We start from the raw sequence: 13,516 nt of genomic DNA on the forward strand, positions 1-13,516 counted from the left end.
CGGGGCGGAGCCAGTGTGAGACCTTACTGCAGGGTCGAGGATTTTTGATAATCCACAAACAGGCCCACTAAGAAGGGGACGTTTTTAGTATTGAAAATAAATGAGATCTTTTTTGTAGTTCAGTTAAATGATTTGTTTTGGTATAGAACCATGATTACTTTTATGTGTGTATAAACATGCCTTGGTTTTTTGTTTTAATTTGTTTTGTTTTGCTGTGTTTGATTCTAGAGATAAGAGGGAGAGATGGAAAGATAACAGGTTGTGTGTGTGTGTGTGACTGACCTAGTTGTTAACTGTCCCCCTCTCTGCTCCCCCCCCCTAACCTGACGCTGCCAGATGAGGGCGGTATTGAGGAAACATATTCCCCAACACAACACTCATCTGGGACTTCCGACAGAGTTGAGCCTGAGACAGATCAGCTTCGTACCGAACCAATCAGCGTGAGCTAAAGGCGGGATATGTGCAAAAGCGGATGTGACGGTATATAGAAGCTGCTGTGTTGTTGTAGTTGTTTCACTTATTCACTAGTCAACATGGCCGCTACCATGAGCGATATGACGATAGAAGCTGCAATAACATCAGTTATTTCTCAACTGGACAATATTTCTTCGTTGAAAGAAGAGCAAAGTATGGCACTGAAGGCTTTTTTGCGTGGAAAAGATGTTTTTGCGCTCCTCCCGACTGGCTTCGGCAAGAGTTTAATTTACCAACTAGCTCCACTGGTAGTGAAAGAACTGGGGACGCCGAAGCCTATATTGATCGTCGTTTCTCCTTTGACTGCCCTCGTAGTAGATCAAATCAAAGAGGCTACGAATCTTGGACTCTATGCTGCGCAACTCGTAGATAATGCAGCACACGCCGACATCCTCGACGGCCGATGTCAGCTGGTCTTTGGCAGCCCGGAATCTTGGTTACTTAGCGATAAATGGCGTGATATGCTTTCATCACAAGTGTATCGTGAAAACCTACTTGGCATTGTCGTCGATGAAGTTCACGTCGCATACAAATGGTAAGCTAAACACCGTTAAATGGCTGTATAGTGTAATTGTTACACTACACATTAAACTGTAAAACAAAACAGTAACAGAGCAGCGTGTTTCTAAATACGGCTACAGTAGTTCCAAGACGAAGTGTTGTAACATTTATGTCAAATATTATATTGTAAACAATAAGCTAACACACACAAACAGACCAAATGTTAAACAGATCTTACTGTTACTGTATTGCTGTAATGCAACTATGCACGTTACTATTGCTGCTACCTAGACTCAATTTAGGATGTCTTTTTCTTTCAACCAGGGGGCTGGGAGCAAACGGGAAGCCAGCCTTCAGAGAAGCCTTTTCCAGGCTGAATGAACTAAGATCCCTAGTCAAAGAAGGTGAGTTTTGAAACACAGTAATGCTACATGATTAATTAATATCAATCCAGAAAAGGGGCATTGATTGTGTTTGGAAGGGGGGCTGCATTGTGCTGCTAACTGAGGGGGGAATGTTGGGGGGGCTGTTTCTTTTGTGTGTGCATTGGGCTGGCAACCTGGTTAGGTTAATCCCCCTTTTTTTAAGGTTAGGGGGAGGGCTGTGTTGTGCTGGCAACTTGGGGAGGATAAACCCCCTCTATAGCCTGATTAGGGGGAGGGGTGTATACACTACAGGAGCAGATCATAGAAGTTGGTGCTGTCCAAGTATAGTTATTTGTCATTTAAAGAAAATACATTATGATATATGGAAACGTCAGTCTTTAGCTGAAGCTACCGATAACATAAATAACCTAATTATTTCCCCTTTACAACGCTATAGAAAGTGTAGCATACAGTTCTTCATTAATTCTTGTTTGCTGATACATGTGCACTTGTCTTTCAGGTTTACCTGTGTTAGCGTTGACAGCATCGGCTGATAACAAGAACAGAGGCCGTGTGACCAGGATGCTGGATATGGAGGAGGCAACTCTCGTGACTGTTAGCCCAAACAGGAGAAACATCAGACTGGGACTGATTCGGGTTCCTGCCGATAACTTGAACTGTATGGACTGGGTGGTAAAGGAGGTCAAAGATAAGGGTCTATCAATGTCTCCCATTATAATCTATTGCAGAGCACTGAAGTCACTTGGGAGAGTGTTCACCTATCTTAAAGCAGAATTGGGAGAAGATGCTTGGGTTAACAAAGACCAGGATCAGAAGGCTGAGAACCACCTTATAGGAATCTTCCACAGCAATACACTGTCAAAGTACAAAGACAGAGTTTTGGCCTCCTTTAGTGGAGAGGGGAGCTGCAGAGTGGTTGTTGCAACAACAGCTCTTGGGATGGGCTTGAATTTCCCTAATGTTTCTCATGTTCTAATGTATGGTTTGCCAGAGGATGTTGAAGACATTGTTCAAAAAGTTGGAAGGGCTGGCAGAAATGGGTTGCAGTCACATGCAATTTTGTATGCTATCAAAAAACCTGAAAGGGCTGGTCCAGAAGTGAAAGAACTGATACACACTGGCACTAAGAGCTGCTTTAGAAAAGCACTGTACAGTCATTTTGAAAACCAGCCAACAAGTGTAGAGCCAGGGCATGTCTGCTGCAGCTATTGCCACTCTGTATGTTCATGTGCAGGTGAAGAGTGTTACGAGCCTATCCCCAAACATGAGGTAATAGAACAAGATGTTGCCATGCAAGGGAAATGTCGAGTGGTAACACAAGAGGACAAATCTCTTATCCGGGAAATGTTAGAGGAGTATATGGTTTGTTTAGAAAAAGACACAGCACATGTCTACACTAGCAAGTCAGCATGTACTGGTTTCAGTGCTGAGCTCATAGATGCAGTAGTAGAACACGGCACACACATATTTGACTTGTCCTACATTCTTAGAAACCTTCCTGTATTCAGAAAAAAACATGCAAGAGAAATTCTGCTAATCATCAATGAAGTCTTTGGTGACATTGACGATGTAGAGCCTTATCAAGAGGATAGCTTCACTGAGCCAGACATCAATTATACAGGCTATTTTGATGAAGATGAGGACGACTTTGAGATGGGAACACAGCACAGCAGCTCAGAATCGTCTGACGAATAAGCAGTTGGCCATTAAAGGCTATTATAAGATTCAGATTGGTTGTCAACTCGAGCTGTGGAATATTCAGTTGACTGAATGCTCATGATTAAAATGGTTTTGTATGTAATTTGAACATAAAAGTTATTAAAAGTTTGTCACTTCAAAAAATCTGGTGTTTATTTTCCAGGTATGCAAATTTCACTTTGATTAAGAACCGTTTATCACAAAATAAGTAAAAATGTACATCTGTCCTGGTACTGTATGTCACCCTTTTCACTATGCATGATGACTCTCAAATTGATTGTTTCAAATCATTCGGCTAGAGGCATTGATCAATTTGCAATTTAACACATGGGATCCAGCTTTGATACTTTAGAAACATGTTATGTAGTTTTACAAAGTAAACATGAACAAGTGAGGCAAATGAAAAATGTATTTATAAAAACAGTAAATGCTATAGTTGAGCATACTTAGGTAGGGGAAAATCACAACAATATATATAACAGGATCATAAAAACAATACGTGCGTAGCCTATATTCAATAAGGTCCCAACTATGCATTCTCATATCCTTTTCAAGTACCCTTTGTTAAGTGCAAATTCGAGATACATATTTTCTTACATCCTGCAATGTGTGGTGACAAATGAGAAAAATAAGATGCCCTTGGTCAATTCAATTCAATTTTATTATAGTGTCAAATCACAAGTTGTCTCAAGACACTTTACAACCAACAAAGATCCACCCAGAGCAAGCAATATTGCGACAATGGTAACGAAAAACTCCACTTTAGGAAGAAACGTCAGGCAGAACCCGACTCTAGGGTGGGCGGCCATCTGCCTTGACCGTGTCGGAGGGGGGGGGGTAGAGAGAGAGAGAGATAGACAGAGAGAAAAAAAGACAGAGAAATAGGCAGGTGGGATCCGTGGAGTGGTCTGGTCCACATCGGGTCCAGGTCACACTTCTGGTGGGCTCCATGAAGAGGCCTGATCCACGGTCACACTCGGCAGTCATTGATGAATATAAACAGTGAATTATTGCACAATTTTTGGCTACTTGGCAGCAGTTATTGCAGACTTTTATAGCACAATCAGATATACGTTATCTAAAGTGTATCGTGGGCATGTTTAAAGACTACAAGGTAGAGTTGTCCCGATCACGTTTTTTTGCTCCCGATCCGATCCCGATCATTTGAGTTTGAGTATCTGCCGATCCCGATATTTCCCGATCCGATCACTTTTTTTTGCTCCCGATACAATTCCGATCATTTCCGATAATTCTTCCCAATCAGATACATTTTGGCAATGCAGTAAGAAAAAAAAAGGGACTAAAACGGTTCCGAACTGCCGCCCCGTGTCCGAAACGGTTGAGAAATGACAGAGTTACTGTGTGCCGGTCCCTCTACTGTACCCTCTACTGTACTGTACTGGCACACACGAAATCATCATATACAGTTAATATGGGCATGTGTTTGTGTGCGTGTGTTAGGTTGCACACAGGTGGTGAAAAACAACCATGCTGTTTTCATGCTCATACCCAGCCAGCCAGGCAGGCACCCACACACATAAGTCCAAGGGACTGGCTTGCACCACTCAAAAAGTTTATTTATAGCATTATCTTTTATTCTTTTTTTAGCATATATTATTTTATTAGACATTTCTGCCTTTTCATTTTTTAAAGGGGGAAAAAAAACCTTATATTGCTATTTTAATGTGCCTCATCATTATGTTCAAGGGGAAATTAATGCACCTATGCGCTCACACGTGGTGCAGACGCAGCACATGCAGGGAGGAGAGGAGAGCTCCCTGGGGAGAGGAGGGATTCCGCACAGAAACATTTACAAAAGTTTACAATAAAGATCTCTGCATGAGATATTATGCTTATATTATTAGAAGAAGGGTTTCTATCTACAGTCATGGATTGGACATAGAGTATTTTGTTGGGACTTTTCAGACGGAATGTTCTTCTCCTGCTCCGGGTGGACAGAGCAACAACAACGAGTTGTTTTTGCTCTCTCTCTCCCTTTTTAGCACTCAAACAGCGAGTGCAGATGCAGAAGCAGATCTGAACAAGACGGTGCTTAGAAGCCTGTTGATTCGAGGTTACTCCGCTGTGTGTGTCTCTGTGTATGACGATCAATAATTATTCCACCGAGTGGTCTTTGCGAGGGCTGGATTCTCCTCATCATCTCTCTCTCTCTCTCTCTCTCTCTGTGGTTCCTTCTTTTTAAAAGTCGCTTTAAGCGTCGGTTGTTTCAGTGCAGCCGCTGCCGCTTGTTGTCGTTAGCTTTCTGCTATTAGCCTACTAGCCACGCAAGTTACACGAACGTCGCCATTCGTCGCCCAATAGCAAATCTACAAGATCACAGCGCGTTGCGAAAGCAACTCTTTGTGAGCTTGCAGATCTGCTGTTTAGGGCCAACGTCACTGTCGTGCGCTAAGTTTTCCTAGGAGCAGCAGCAAGAGGCTGCTTCGAGAGGAGGATGTTTTGTTGTTATTAATTATGAACCAATCTGTATTAAAAAACAAAACTAAAGACTCGGGAGGATGACTTTAAGACTTATAGATGGTCACGTTTCTTCTGTAACGTTAAATACAATTAAGAAAATATTTAATAAAAATAAAAAAATATTATATTTAATAAATAATTTTTTCCCGATATTTTTTTCCCGATCCCGATCTTTTGAAAATGACGTGATCGGGCCCGATCGATCGGGAGGCCGATCGATCGGGACATCCCTACTACAAGGCTATATTATTGACTGACTCAGACTCAGTAAAACGCTTTAACGCTGAAAGGAGAGTTTGGTGAACACAGGCAGGAATGACTTCCTGTGGTGCTAGGAGCCAGTTGCAGTCTCACTAAGTTCAAACTCACCATAGCTATAGCTTAACCCATTCAAACCGGGAACCGTGTAACCACTTTATAATCGATATTTTATACTTTGGCTATTCAAAAATAGCAGATATACAAGTTTATAGCGTGGCACTCGCTGCCGTGCTATGAGCTTGTAGATCTGCTATTTTTGAATAGCCAAATAAATCTAAAAATTACAGATTATTTCCCGGTCTAAATGGGTTGCATGGCTTTTAAAAAGCAACATTTTTCTCAATAACATTACTGGATTTAACACAAAAAACCCTGAGATTATTTTTGCCGTTTTTGCATACTTAAAAATGCGTTGCGACAGTGCAGACTTGTTGTTGCTGTGGAAGGCCCTGTCGTTGCTGGGTAGGGGTGGAAGCCATGTAATGATGACTGGCTGTGGCATCTACTGCGGCTGCAGAGGGAGAGAAATGGGGGGGGTCATAAAAAAATGGTCATGTTTGTCAATGGAAGACAAAGGCTTCATTCAAGCTGAAGCTGTTATTAGCTGAGGGTATGTGTATCCACTGAGGTTGATACGGGATTAGTGAATAAAGTGTAAACATGTTTTACTGTTATGATTACATGGATGGTGACATTAAAACTGAACCTTTGATGAAAATATTGTTCAGACGGCATAGTGAAAACAAGGCAACACACGGGGCAGTATGAATAGTGTTGAAATATGAATTGCATACCCCATAGCTGAGTGGTTACTGAGCCCGCCTGGGAAGCCAGAGCCCTTGGTTGACCCAGCTGTAGAGCCGTTACTGCTGTGAATATGCAGAGTTGTGCTGGATTGGAGCAGATATTCTTGGGGGAACCATGATGGACGTCGCTACTGCGTAGGATTCCTCCGATGTGCGTTTCCTTGAGCAAGACTCTTCTAGGATGTGTAAAAAGAAGAGGATGAATTTCACCTTTGTGCATATATATATATATACACATACATATATATAATAATGTGACAAAAATAAGACCCCAAAAGGAGTGGGGACTATACCAGTATTCTATTCTATCTATGCGTGCAAGAGGGGAAACGTTGTTTTCGGGATGTTGGAGAGTTGGCTCTTGTGTGTTCTTGGGCAGGCTCTCTGGACCAGGGGGTGACGTCATCGAGGTGCAGCGACGGACCTGTGAAGTGTGTGGGTTTTGAAAAGGTGGAGCAAAACATTTGGAAAATAGTTAACAAGGCTCTTTGATTCAGAATATGTACAGTATATATAAAACAGAACACTTTTCTTATTTTTTTACCACAACTTGTTCACGTTGGAAAACTGACAGTTGTAGTGTAAGTCATTTAATACTTACATGGGTGGAGGCCTTTGACATTGTGTCTGAAAATTGGTGAGGGATGTGACTAGCCACTACAGCAGATATGGGCTTGGATCTCAGGACCAGGAAGGGAGTTCCCAATGTCACAGTCCATGGTATAAAGTTGGTTTTGAAAAGGTGGAGCGGGAGGGAGAGAAAAATAATTCTCAGTTCGCGGTGTTGTCTGTGTCCCACACTTATGTAGTCGGAAGTAAGTCTCTGAGTCTATGCTGTCATTGTTCAAATAGGGACACCCTTCCACTCCTTCAGCTTTGACCTCATCCAACTGCACACCTCGCTGTGCTTCAGTTTTGCAAGCAGGTTTCTGTTGAACTTGGGGAAGGCTGTGAACTGTCTGCCTGGTTGGTTTTTGAACAGCTCGGCCTCTCTGAGAACCTCAACAAGTGCTAGAATGTCGTCAGTCTGGTCACGGGCATGATGGATGCCGCTGGACTTCGATACGTCCAGCTCAGTGTCTGTGATGTCCATCATGTCCTTCAGAACCCCAATGGACTTGCTGATCCTGTCTGCTGCTTTCTCAGTCATGTTTGGGCCTGTGCGCTTAAGGAACGATTTCAAGAAATTGTTAAGGTGTTCCAGATGCAAATCAAGAGAAATATTCTTGCCCTTCCCTCCGCTCCCATTCCAGAACCTGTTCCAGGTCAGACTGTGTGCTAGGCGAGGGGAGAGAGTGGCGTTGACCTGCACGGTCAGCAGGAGTGTACTGTAGGAGTATTGGGTATGACCATAGGCCTTGTAGAATAGCAATGCTACAGAGTACATCCTCAGTAACCTCTCTCCATCTCCCTCCTTCACTGCATCCTGCATGTTGGACAGCATGAAGCCAAAGCTGAGTCTTGCTTCTGTGTGCTGTCGTTTGTGGTCCACGGAACTAGGCATGACTGGCTCTGGCACACTCATTGTAGGCACAGTTAAGCCGTGAATTTTATGCTCGTGGTTCTCCCTGGCCTTGCTGTACTTGTAGGTTTTGGGACAACTTGGCATGCGGCATTGGAGCTCCTTCCCCAGTAGAGGACGATCACTGGCACATTGTCGGATACCGGTCACAGTGTCTGAGATGTCATTAAACATGACAAACCGGTCCACAATTTGGGTCACGGCTTTATGCAACCAGCTCCTTTTCACATCTGGTGAGCCAGACCTGATGTCCTTGGGGATGAAGTCCTCTGGCACATCTGTTGAGACATATTTAAATGAACAAGAATTACTATAACGTAGTTGTGGAAGCAATAGAAAAGTAAAAAGAGCCATGACATTTAAACTACAATTCAAAAAAGAAATTGAGATGCCCAGGAAATTTGCATCAGCCAAGTGCTGGTGAAATGGGAAAGTTGACGATAGATTTCAAACACAAAAATTATAAAATCTACTACAGAGTGTCTGGCGAATAGGAGTTTTATCTGAAATGTGTCTGACAAAAGAATAGATATCCTTGTCAAACATTTTCACATTCATAATTGAAATGTTTTGAAATAATATATAATAATGTCGACAACTACTATGTGACCATAATCAGTGACAATCAATTGTGTACCTGTGACATTGTTCAGTCCAAAGTGCTCCATTGTGGCAGCCAGGAACAGAGCAGCAGTGTCCTTTTTCACCATGTCTTTATATGCGTTGAACGCAGCATGAGGACCTTTTTTTGCATTGCTGCAACTGCAAAAAAATATGAGAAGTAAAAAAAGGGGAAGGAGGCAAAGAATAATAATTGCTGAGGATGATGACGACATTTAGGGGATCACCAGACAAAATCGTGGTGGCAGGAGTTACTTAACAGTTACAGGACCCACATATATTAGTAAAGTATTACATAATAATAACAAACAATGACAATATTAACAGAATTAACAACAATTAGTTAATTACTTGTATACCACTTTTCAATAATTCAAAGCGGCTACAAAGTACACTATAAGGAGACAATGTTAGTCAAACAAACAGTTGACAAAACATGAGACAGACAGACAGCAGTGGATGGGAAAGGAGTTAGACTTGGGGGTATAGAAAAGGCAAGTTTAGGTGGATCTGGGGGACTGGGAGGGTAAGATGGGTTAAAGGTTGTCAGTGAAGTCGGTATGGGGCTGTATAGTCGATTGAAAGGTTGAAATCACATGAACACAAACACACATAAATATATACAGACAATACAAACACAAACCGGGTCATCGCTCATGAAGTCAGAAATCATCAGTCGTCAGTCGTTAGTAGTCAGCCCCCCCTCCCCTCCCCCCAGCAGTACCAAGCCTGAATTCATGCTGGCTGGACTGGATTTCCCCAGGCGCTAAAGAGCACAGTAAGTCGTAATGATAAAGTACCAAGCCGTAATTCATGGTGGCTGGAGTTCATCACAAAGAACATCTCTGCAAAAGATTTGGAAAATAGTTAACAAGGCTCTTAGAATCAGAATATGTATATATAAAAACAGAACAGAACACTTTGAACATTTCTTTTTTACCTCAACCTGTTCATATTTGAAAACAGTGTCCCATGATCTCTGGCTGAATCCTCCTTGTAAAAGACCAGATGATAGATCTAAAATCCAAATGATGTTGTAGTACAGTAAGCAAACAATTTCATTTAGGAGGAAATATTATTGTCATGATAATTAGCATGATAGCATAGATAAGTCAAGTTAGTCCAAACTTTGTTTTCAGGGGAAGTGGTACAGTAATTGGCTGCTAGTCCATACTGTTGTGAATAAACTGTTTGAGGTCAAACATTGAGTGAGTTCACCCACCTCAAACAGGTTCCGGATTGCATGCCAATCCTCAAACTTGAAGACAAGGCCTTCCAGTCTGTCTTCCCTGCTCTCTCCTTCGGCATAGGACAACTGGATGTTCCGACTGTTCCCCTCTGTCAGTCTGTCCCCACCTACAAAAACACTTTCCAGTCCATGTGGGGCCTTTGGCACATACCTACATGAAACATCAAGTAGACTTACTAGATTTATCAAAACCCTTCCCTTCAGATGCATATGTAAGTAAATTATATATTTTCCTTATTTCAAAACTTAATAAGGCCTGTGGGGCACCTGCAGCATGTAATCAAGCCCCTGCACTCAACGATATTGGAATGGTAGAGATACATAAAGGCTTTTTCCAATATATCATTATCAAATATCAATGTCCCACATTGTGCGATCTTTGATGACTATGGTCAGTAATGACATCAATGATGATGTTACAATGTCTATGACATGTAAAGTTGGGCAATTGTGCGATGAGTGATGTAAATCCGGTAATGCCATGATGTGATTGAGATGACTAGTGGTAGAAAATCACTAATTTGGCAAGTTAAAGTGTCACTTTTTGATAAGCAATGGCCGCTGAAATGCACAAACACTGACTTTTTTTTTTGCATGCCGTGGTATTGACAAACTGCACGAATACGAACATTGTGTTTCATAAATTCCAAGACAAGCCATACTTACTCATTCTGGATGTGCTGTAAAACGTCTACCAAGTCCCCAGTTTGGTTCTCATCTTTGAACAGAAGTCCAAGAGGATGCTATGAAGGAAGAATATATGGATTATAGTAGCATAAAGTTTTTAGTTTAAATCCTATGCCAGTACACTAGTTGTTACTTGCTCAACTTAATGAAAAGTTAACTCAATGGTACAACTGACAGTTGTAGTGTAAGTAATTTAATACTTACGTGGGTGGAGGCCTTTGACATTGTGTCTGAATATTGGTGAGGGATGTGACTAGCCACTACAGCAGATAATGGCTTGAAAGCATCCAGGTACTGGGTCAGAATGCGGCTCCCTAGCACAACAAACTCTCGTCGCATATGGGCTTGGATCTCAGGACCAGGAAGGGAGTTCCCAATGTCATAGTCCATAATTGGCTGAGTTGGCTTGTCCCTGCTGAGATGGGTTATGGGCACTCTGTCTTCTACAGCCATGTGGTGAACCCAGTGGATGGATTTGTTTGCTTGCCTGGTAGACTGGTGGTGTGGGCGGATGAAGAAATCCAGATTGTCAAATATGATGGAATATGTGGGTGGTGGTGTTGGTTGTGATCGTCCTAGCGGCAAGACACTGCCGGCCAGAACAGTACCTCCCTGCGCAGCGATGGTGTTCTCCATGGTGCTTTGGGTGGTTTCATCTGTATAACACACACACACACACACAGAATAAAAATGTGTTAACACATAAATGGACTCATAACATTAAAGGATAAACACTTATGCAGCGACAAAATAAACAATGATCAACAAAAATAATAGCCCTTCTAACCTGAGAAGACAGACAGATCAAAGCTGAGGATAGCTTCATCCAGGTCCCTTGCACTCGCTGTGTCACTCAGTGGGCTTGTTTCAGCAGCCATAGCACCTCCGCCTTCAGCAGTGTCTGTGAAGCTGATTTGCTCCACTCTGTCACTTGCTACTTTCAGTAGGTGAAATTCCTGGCCGCAGGTCTTTGCCAATTCGGTGAGCTTTTTCACAGCGTTGGTGTGCGTTGTGGTTATACCCAGTTTGCTGAGCCTTTTAAAAACTGCCTTCTTTGCCCCTCCATACAGTAGAACACTGTCCACATAATATGCAAAGGCTGACAAGCGTGGTTCCCTGCCTCTCAGAGCTATTGCAGCAGCAGCACAGGTGACATGGGGAGACTGTTTGGTGATTTGATTAAATATAGAAAATATGAAAGGTGACGTAGACTGGAGATCTGACAGCAACTGGGCGAATGAAAATGCCTTCAAATCATCTGCCGATGACCGCCACAACATACAACCCTGGGAGGGACTACACAGTTTTTTGCTCTCATCCTCTATCAATTGTAGGAGATTGTTCTTAAGTTCTCCAAACAGTTCTTGGTGTCTGACAATCAGATTGGCTGCTGTTGTCCAATTCTCCAAGGTGAGGTGTTCGACAATCCCTGCTGTGTAGTTGTCACACACTGTTGTTCTACCCCTGATAGTAACCTGAAAGAAAAACAAAGGGGGTTATTATTAAATAATCATAACTGTGACTATGCATTTCTAAAGATAATGGATCATGATCTGATTTATGATTATTGGCCTAATACGTGCTCACTTAAAAGGAATTATAATCATTATTTTTGTTACTCTCAATGCACTGAGACAGAAAACTGATACAAACCATGACAACAAAGCTGAACAGAGGCCAACATAAATATTTGCTACTATGCACAGATATAGATATACAGTACAGTAACAGTATATAAAAATCCAGTATCAGTATATAAACTGTGCAAATAAGACAATATTGCAGCATGCAAAGATGCTGGAATAAATATGCAATTTATTCGTGTGCAATTAGTTTAAATTATACACACAAGAGGTAGGTGGTAAGTCCCACTGTATATTAGAATGTCGGTTAGGGAGGGAGAATGGCTGTTTGGTGTTACAGGTCTATTTCATGTATTGTATCATGTATCTATGTATTGTTTCTGACACCATGTGACTCATTTAACATCTGCCTGTCTTCACACCTCCCCCCTCTGTAGGTAGAGTTGGAGGGAGGATGGGCTGTGAGATGTAAAGGGAGATTAGACCCTGCCAGATAACCAAGATAAAATATGTCACATTATAGTAGCATCAGCCAAATATTATGTCCATGGAGAGGGAATATTAGCTAATGACAGCCTGCCTAGTCACATTTCCTTTGAAAAGTCATTAACCAGTGTAGTATATTTTAAAAGCTGTGAGTTACCAGGCCTGCTTGGAAGAGATTCGTGAAGTAAGTGAGAACAGGCAGGATTGGGGGGACAGCCCCCCCCCCCCCCCAGCCTGCTGTTATTTGAGACCCTTTCAAAGCTCATGCCCTGAGCCAAGTGTGCTTATCAGATCAAAAGATGAGCAGTGGTTCTCAACCTGATTTTTTCAATCGACAGTGCAAGTGACAATTTAGAACTTTCAAGACCTTTTTAATATCTATTTTTGTTTTACCATTACTGCATCAAAAGTATTCAACAAACTATACTATACAAACTGGTCAAACATTGGCCAAATTGTCAAATGATATAAGAAAGAGGCAAAACATTGAAAATAGCCAAACTACAAGCTCACACGTTATGAGCTTGTAGATCAGCTATTTTCACAATATTTATCTAGGGTGTCCCTAGTTCAAATATGATTATTTTGGGGGGTCACGGCCTGAAAAGCAATGTTCAGTCATTAATGTTAAGATGGTTATATTTTTTTAATGAACTGCTATAGAATGAGCATAATACAATTGCAGCAGCGCAGCTGGATTAGCGCGAGTTGGCAGCATTAGGTTAGACACAATTAGAAATAGTTTCACAATATGAATTTAC

At 41.9% G+C, this 13,516-nt stretch overlaps 1 protein-coding gene and 1 long non-coding RNA gene across 2 annotated transcripts; one reads left to right on the forward strand and one right to left on the reverse strand.

The window, feature by feature from the left end:
* The first annotated feature begins 854 nt into the window (after positions 1 to 854).
* Positions 855 to 3,097, forward strand: LOC308311396. The gene is made up of 3 exons (XR_013963650.1): positions 855 to 1,009; positions 1,300 to 1,379; positions 1,861 to 3,097. It is a non-coding gene; the product is annotated as an uncharacterized lncRNA (long non-coding RNA).
* A 3,658-nt stretch (positions 3,098 to 6,755) lies between these two features.
* On the reverse strand, positions 6,756 to 11,266 carry LOC308311393 (uncharacterized protein). Its single transcript, XM_080758080.1, has 9 exons — positions 10,891 to 11,266; positions 10,666 to 10,742; positions 9,973 to 10,150; positions 9,691 to 9,767; positions 9,551 to 9,595; positions 8,767 to 8,891; positions 7,209 to 8,407; positions 6,901 to 7,031; positions 6,756 to 6,783 (listed from the first exon to the last, which is right to left on the reverse strand). The coding sequence occupies exons 6-7, from the start codon at positions 8,837 to 8,839 to the stop codon at positions 7,452 to 7,454; spliced, it is 1,029 nt and encodes a 342-aa protein (XP_080614206.1). The 5' UTR covers positions 8,840 to 8,891; positions 9,551 to 9,595; positions 9,691 to 9,767; positions 9,973 to 10,150; positions 10,666 to 10,742; positions 10,891 to 11,266; the 3' UTR covers positions 6,756 to 6,783; positions 6,901 to 7,031; positions 7,209 to 7,451.
* Between the last annotated feature and the right edge of the window lie 2,250 nt (positions 11,267 to 13,516).

The sequence above is a fragment of the Protomyctophum bolini genome, assembly GCF_963924005.1.
Source record: "Protomyctophum bolini genome assembly, chromosome: 24".
Classification (NCBI taxonomy): domain Eukaryota; kingdom Metazoa; phylum Chordata; class Actinopteri; order Myctophiformes; family Myctophidae; genus Protomyctophum; species Protomyctophum bolini.

Excerpts from the sequence above, each read along its gene's own strand:
- LOC308311393 (XM_080758080.1), bottom strand. The coding sequence starts at position 8,839 with ATGGTGAAAAAGGACACTGCTGCTCTGTTCCTGGCTGCCACAATGGAG. Across the intron at positions 8,408-8,766 it reads TGGACTGAACAATGTCACAG|ATGTGCCAGAGGACTTCATC; the intron begins GTACACAATTGA and ends ATGTCTCAACAG.